Below are 7,898 nucleotides of genomic sequence, written 5' to 3'. Positions count from 1 at the left end.
CGGTCCTGTAGAGCTGAAAAATGGATTTGGCATTTGAACCTCCATAGGTCTGAGACCGGAAATTTGGTTTAAGGTGATACTATTGCCCTTCGGTACACCAGTAGGTGTACGAGAAAGGCAAACAGTCCATTCTTCATGTAGCATCTCTATACTGCCCTTCCTTCCCCCCGCACACCAAACATGAGCCTACTCCAGCTACTGGTCCCATCAGTGCAGTGCACAGTGGTTTAAAAGCGCTAAAACGTGCGTTATTATTTACGCGAAAACGGACTATTTTAGACATACGGTTCCTTTGGAGATGCTCGTTTTCGCAATGGTCTAGATAATATTAAAACAAACATTTTAGTATAATAAGCATATCGTTAGAGAAAACTTCTGAAAACTTATGTTTTTTTTTTCAATATGAATTTGGTAGCACTTTAGTTCTTCTTTCAAAAGCAATTAGTTTGGTTTGCCCAACTGTGAGTTGTTCGTCTTTGAAAAAGAATCATGAATAACTCATAAAATATAAAAGACAGAAACTTACTTTGAGAGACAAAATAGCGTATCTTTATAATACTAAATAGTTTGTAGAACATGTCGATGACGGGAAATTGCTACCAGAAAAGTTATGGACAAAACAATGATTTTTAATAGTCTCCACACAAAAACCTTCATATCTCAAAAACTGTAGGAGATAGAGAATTGATGTCTGGTACAAAAATGCTTGTTTTAATATTATCTAAAACTTTGCCAAATGCACAATTTTACTATCTTGACTTTCAAATAAAATGTTTATCCACCTCCCTGCTGGGTGGATTAATCATAATAAACTTAAGTTCAAAAGAACGAGCTAATGATGTACACAAACTTCGCACGTTTTAGTCGCTTTTAAACCACTGTGCAGAGGTAGCGCCTTTGGTAGCTAAAACTGTCATCCCATGCGTCCTCTCCTTCGCTAAATACGCACATCAATGATGACGATAACATGATCCGGCGGCAGTCGGTCGGTCGGCCGGTTGATTGGTCGGTGGGTGGATGAGGATTCTTTTGATCCTGTCAAGTCATGCAGCATCATACCGCGCCGTGTTGACTTTACCACGGGACCACCGACCGGCAGCGCTGCTGTTGGCCTAAGCGATACCTACTGACTGACTGCCTTGGTGCCTTGGTGAGTAAACCGAAAATCTCGCTCGCTCGATAGGAGGGCGGAAGTGGCGACGGACGACGCACGGGAGTGATGGCTAATTGGAATTCTGTCGGTTGTTGATTCATTGACGTTTTGGCTCGGAGATGGTCGGAGGCGGTTTCATCTGTTGCGTGCGGGTGTTTTGAGGAACCGTGGTCGCGTGGGTGACTTCTCAATTTTTGGAACTAGACTGCTAGTAGGTGATATAAACGTTTTCCGCATCATTTTTGATTGTTTACTTTGCTTAGACAGGATACACTCAACGTTCACTGTTTAATAGATATCGAATTTTATCTAGATTCAAGTTCAACCTGGAACTGGTGTCAAGATAAGGTTTGCTTGCTTTCTACCCATGATTTTGATGGTTTGTTTTTGTTATGGTTTAAAACTGGGTTGAACCAGAATTTAAAACAAATAAATCTAAATGGATGGATATTATAAATTTACCTCTTCTTGTAACTTTCAAGTACAAAATATCATTATAGCATTCAATAAATCCATAATTCCGACAAATATTTTTTATAACGAAGTAAGTCAAAGAAACTCGGGTTTTGGTATATACCTATATTAGGGTGGGTCACCGTTATGATGATGCTGCATGGTAATGGTTGTAGCAGGGAAGCTAAGTCCGAAAGCAGTGGGTTCTCTTCCCTGTTTGTCTTGATCAAGCTGAATAACCTCTGATCGTCCTCAACACGAAGGTCCAAAACAGATTGGGTGGATCGATATAAGTCACCTATTAATTAATTAGTTGTACACTCAAAAGATTCTCATATCTAAATAGATTAAAAGTTACGTTAAATCACATCTCTCCTGACCGACGCATAGCCCGATATAAAGAGAAAGAATACAAACTTAGTTTTAAAATTGCTTATTCCGTCAAATGTTTAAATTCGAGTATACAAATCAAAGTTGCAAATACTCATGTCAGCTAAAATAATGTTTTTCGGAATAATAAAACCAAAAGATGGTATGTTTTCCTTGTAACTTACAAGAAGAGGTTACAAAGTATGCGTTTGAAATATAAAACCTGTAAATTTTGCTTTCTATGAGTCACAATCAGCCATTTGCTGATCGCTGAGTGAGTGAGTGAGTGAGTGAGTTTGTGAAAAATCGCTGATTGTGACTCTCATGAAGTGAAATAAACAGTTTTAATATGTCAAACACATTCTTTGCAACCTCTTCTTGTATCCTACTAATTCAAAATTTGATCATGGCATCTAATTATTTCATAAATTAGAAAAACATTGTTTTAGCTGAAATGAGTCTTTGCAACCTTGATACAAATCATGTTTAAAGGGAATTTATTTCGGGAATAGCATTTTTTGTTGTTCCGTCGTGCTTCTTAATTCTTAACATTTATTTCGACAACAAATTAGTGCCAAACACCCATTTTTTTTTTTTTTAGTTATAAAAACCACCTGTGCTGAAAATATAATGGTGATGTACCATAGTTGTTGAAGTTCCACCACCTAGCTTGGCCTCGTATGTTATTAAGCAGCATTAGTCACAGACCAGTGCCCCAATCACCTCCTCCTCCAAGTGTGGAATATTAATCACCTATTGATGAAAGAATCCAAAAGTTTAGTGGATTTCTCCTGAATGTTTCTTCCTTTTCGAAGAAATCGATGTTCTTAAGCAGGAAGTGCAATACATTTCACTACGGCAGGAGGTGTATTTGATGCCATTGACGTCTTGCTTCTTAAAGCTGGAATTTGATGGTAGGAATGTGGAATACAATATTCAATCTGTAGGCAACAATCCAGCTGACTGGTTCAATACACCAAGCAAACATTATCTCACCTCAAATATGAATGAACCGAAGTACCGACATTTTTTTTAGCAGGATATCTTTTATGATCTTGGTTCACTTTAACAGACGAGACCAACTTGAGAGGGTAAATAAAGTAAAAAATGCACATCAGGAAACATTTAAATTATACACTCAACGAATTTCGTTCAGTTATTCGAACTTAGTATAATCAACAATCAATACGAAACTAACGATTTTAAATTGGCTCACTACTTGACTAGCCTATTGGTCCCAAGCAAACGATTAACGTATCCCATTCTAGTACTACGCTATGTTTGTTTTGATTCGCTATGAAAGTTTGACAGATAAAATGAGGGGTTATTGGTTTTTCCTATGTTTCGAGGGGTGAATCGATTAGCTTGGGACCGAAGATAGTATCAGAGCTGAGCCAAAAAGTTGAGCACGTTATTTCGGGACCTTCTAGTCTTAGAGTTACCTCTATGGTATAATCATAGAGGTAACTCAAAGACCAGAAGGTCCCGAAGAAACGAGCTCAACTTTTTGGCTCAGCTCTGGTACTATCTTCGGTCCCAAGCTAATCGATGCACCCCTCGAAACAAAGGAAAATCCACGAACCCCTTATTTTATCTGTCAAACTTTAGCGAATCAAAACAAACATAGTGTAGTACTAGAATTTCAACTCAGTTGAAGATTAGATCTCATTGCCGATAGACGTTTGTTCGATCGCTGCGTTGTTTTTTTTTTTTGTTGCTTTTGATAGCTATTGACCAATGCACGGAATGAACTCACGAAAAAATTTGACTTATGAGCGGTGCCGTGTTTACTAAAAATTAACACATGACGCAATGCTCGCGTAACTTTAGAAAAGGTCCTATCAACTTTTATAAACAACTTGATAGGCCCTTTTCTCGCGAACCGAAGAACACTCACGCAAACCAGACCACTATCGGGAAGGAGAGAATTTACCCTACCCGATGGTGTTGTTGGTTTGTATGGGCGTACTTCGGTTCGCGGGAAAAATGCCTAACAAGTTTTGTGTACATAAGTTGATAGGCCATTTTAAAATGTTACGCGAGTATTATTCATGTGCTCATTTTTAGTAAACACGGCACCGCTCAAACGTCAAATTTGTTCATGCAGTTCATTCCGTGCATTGGTCAATACAGTACGGTGAAATGTCGAGTGTAGTAGCCGTCACGAATACCATTGCTTTCATATTTCCGAATAATGCTGCCCAGCCAACTCTACCGGAGATGGTCCGCTTCGTGAAAGGCCTCACCGGTGATCAGGGAAAAATGGACACGGCGTATAAGAATGCTGAGGAGAGGACGGTATTCATTAAATACAAGTCCGAGGAAGGCATGAGGGAAGCCCTCTCTTGTAACGATGAAAGGCAAACGTTCCATTATTATAATGGAACACAAGTGGAGGTTTGCATGTCGGTAGCGGGTTGTAACATCCAATACGTACGGGTATTTGACCTACCGCCGGAGGTATCCGATCGTGATCTTGTTGCTGAACTAATCAAATTTGGGAAGATTAAGCGCTGTGTGCGGGAAAAGTATCCACCCGGATATCAACTGGATTTGTTGACTGGTGTCCGCGGAATTTACATGGATGTGGAGAAAGAAATTCCACCAGCGCTCTACTTCCTTAGCAGAAGAGGAATAATTTTCTACAGTGGAAATAAATTGAAATGCTTTGCCTGTGGACAAGAGGGACATCAAAAAAAGTCTTGCGGAAGGAGGAACGTAAAAATAACAAGAGACACAGGAGCAGGTGTCGAAAAAAAAAGAAGACGGGAAAAACACATTCGCTGCCGTTCTCGTAGGAACGAGTTCGTCAGACAATGTCGAGAAGCAGGCAATAGATTTGGAAATAGAGATGCTAGAGGAGGAAGAAGAAGAAGAAGAAATCGGTACAACACTGGAAGCTGAATTGGATCACGGAAAACAGCAGAACAATCAACACAACCAGCAGCAGCAGAAGCACCGGTATTACACTATCAACCGCAAAAGCAGCAGAAGATTGGAAACTGGACTGAGCACGTTCAACTGCATAAAAAGCTGCTGAAGCAACAACAGAAACAACAGAAGTATGCCAATGATAGTTCACCGGCAAGGAAGACCTTACGTCCCAGCTCTTCACGTTCGGGCACCGGATCAGATTAGTTTTAATAATTCAAATGAATTGTAATTATTCATTCTCTTGACTCTTGGCTCCGTAGAGTTTTAATTAACAGTTGAGCCTTACAAATAAATTAAATGGATAAAAAAAATTGAATTTCGACTAGAATGGGGTATGTTAATCGATTTGCTTGGGATCAATAGGCTAGTCAAGTAGTGAGCCAATTTTAAATCGATAGTTTCGTATTGATTGTTGGTATAATTTTGAAGTGAAATATAGTCAGATTGATGTATAAACATTAAGTAACCGAAAAACAATTAAATTGTAATGTACCGTTGTCTAGAAATATGTTTGTGTGTAAGGCTTCAAAAAATGGCAAATTTCACCACAATTGGCGTTGACGGCGACTCTGTACCTCTTTACTCCTATGGTAAAATCCATAAGCAAACGTCAGACTGTGCGTGAAACATGGCGGACTTCGTTCTATCCTTTCCAGGCCAGTGACAAGGCCTATACCAACAGCAGCGTTTGACGGTAGGCAGCATCCCAACAAACAATTTTAGCTGCAGACTAGCTTATACAGGCAAAAATTAGCTGTATAAGCCAATTTTTGGCTGTATAAGCTAATCTGCAGCTAAAATTGTTAGTTGGGATGTCCCGGGCTCAAAACTGCTGTGCTGGGCCCGCTGTCACGATATGACATGTTGCCTACGCGCCTGCCACTGGGCTGATCCTTTCACTCCAACGAAAAATCCCATAGAGATTTCTGACGTTTATCGTACGCACACTATGTCACTTATACGTATACGCAAAATGTTTTCTTCGGGAAATAAGAACTTCATAGCGGAAAATTTTCCCGATGAAAACAAATCACTGACACAATCACACTTTAGCAATCTCTATAAGAAACTGTCAATCTTTTCTAGAAGAGACGATTTTTCGACGGTGCCGTGACCATGCTTGGCATTCACAGTTGTACACACCAACTGCTCCTTTGGTAATAACTTTTCATTCAGATGTTGAAATTTATTTTTCTTTAAAGTAATTGATAGATTAGGCTCATAGTTTACTATAGACATGCGAAGATTAGGTAAAGCTTAACATTTGAATCAACACTAATCAACTTAATACTTAAATTCCGAGATGTGCAGTGAGCATTACTCACCTCATTTTTATAACGCAAAAGCAAATACAGTTTACTACTAGCATAAAAATCTACTCTTTTTTAGTATCTATAACAAGCTTACACTCTATTCTATCTACTGCTTCAAAAAGAACTATATTCCGTCAACTATGTGCAAAGTTATTAGCAGTTTGTGACCAAAACTGTGTATGCCAAGCATGCCGTGAACGCCAATGGCGAAACTCTATTATTTAAACAATGCTGACAGTGTTTTGAAATTAAAATTAAGTGAAACAGCATTTGAAATGAGGGTCAAAGTTTTACCGAACGTAACATTTTACCGATGCCAGCAATAATTTCTAAGTGCGTAGTGATCATCTGCACGGAATTCACGTCCATCGCTTTCACGAAACTTGCAATTTCATCCGTGGATGGCCTCTCCGAGCCTTGTACGAGACTGAACATAATCGTCAGCTTTATTTGCTTGCTTTCAACGGGGTAACGGCAAAAGCGAACGAACTTCAAACAATGAGCAAGCACCGCCACAATGAGTCGCTATCGCAAAACAGACTATCGCGTGACTCGTACCGAAAAAAATACGTAGCTACTTGTGTCGACAGCTAAGGTTAAAGAGATTTTCAAAGACCGAATAGACTTCTCTAACATTTGTGAAATGCACAATTCTAGATAGAGCTGGAATTAGGGCGTAACAGCTTTTGTAAACAATGGCTTCTATCGATTTTTTTTTTTTTTTTTTTTTTTAACTCTTTATTTGTTCCAAATTTAAAATAAATTACATTTCATTTTAACCTAGGTGCTCCAGTTACTGCAGTAACGTACCAGCCTTAATTGTTATGATATATATCTAAGTGTTTTTACATTGTTCATGTCTTGGCAATTCAGTATTTTAAACAGGTTTTTTAACCTGCATGTCAGTATAACAATTGATATCTTAAAACTAAAAACTAAAACTAAATCTTATCTAAGTATAAAGGGAATTAATCGTTGCAATTGAGGATTGCAACGATTTTTGCCTGAAATTATTAATTATTTTGTTGGACATTTGTGCTAAAGTCTCAACATTCGAAATTCTATGTACTTCGGTTGTACTGTACCAGGGAGGCAACTTCAAAATCATTTTCAGAATTTTGTTCTGAATCCTTTGAAGTGCTTTTTTCCTGGTAGTGCAGCAACTAGACCATATTGGTACAGCGTAAAGCATGGCCGGTCTAAAAACTTGTTTAAATATTAGAAGTTTATTCGTCAGGCAAAGTTTGGATTTCCTGTTAATAAGAGGATACAAACATTTTATATATTTGTTACATTTGGCTTGAATGCCCTCAATGTGATCTTTAAAAGTTAATTTTTGGTCAAGTATTAATCCAAGATATTTCACTTGGTTTGACCAGGAAATTGGAACTCCGTTCATAGTGACTATGTGACTACTACTAGGTTTCAAAAACGAAGCTCTAGGCTTATGTGGAAATATTATAAGTTGAGTTTTGGAAGCGTTGGGAGAAATCTTCCATTTTTGTAAATAAGAAGAGAAAATATCTAAACTTTTCTGAAGTCTGCTGCAAATAACACGAAGACTTCTTCCTTTAGCGGAAATGCCTGTGTCATCAGCGAACAAAGATTTGTGGCAACCCTGAGGCAAATCAGGGAGGTCCGAAGTGAAAATGTTATACAATATAGGCCCAAGAATG

General features: G+C 38.5%; 1 protein-coding gene across 1 annotated transcript in view; it reads left to right on the top strand.

Annotated features, from left to right (window-relative positions):
• Window positions 1-4,826: 4,826 nt before the first annotated feature.
• The window catches only part of LOC135704831 (uncharacterized), a 31,972-nt gene continuing 28,900 nt past the window's right edge, over window positions 4,827-7,898 (top strand). The window contains exon 1 of the mRNA XM_065226346.1: window positions 4,827-4,936. Within this exon, the coding sequence (XP_065082418.1) occupies window positions 4,827-4,936 (110 nt within the window). The remainder of the gene's footprint in view (window positions 4,937-7,898) is intronic.

This window comes from Ochlerotatus camptorhynchus, unplaced genomic scaffold, assembly GCF_037179485.1.
Source record: "Ochlerotatus camptorhynchus isolate MF236.1 unplaced genomic scaffold, CSIRO-AGI_Acam_v1.1 ptg000248l, whole genome shotgun sequence".
Taxonomy (NCBI): domain Eukaryota; kingdom Metazoa; phylum Arthropoda; class Insecta; order Diptera; family Culicidae; genus Ochlerotatus; species Ochlerotatus camptorhynchus.
The sequence above is the reverse complement of the archived record's forward strand: the minus strand, read 5'-3'. Positions and strand labels throughout refer to the sequence as shown.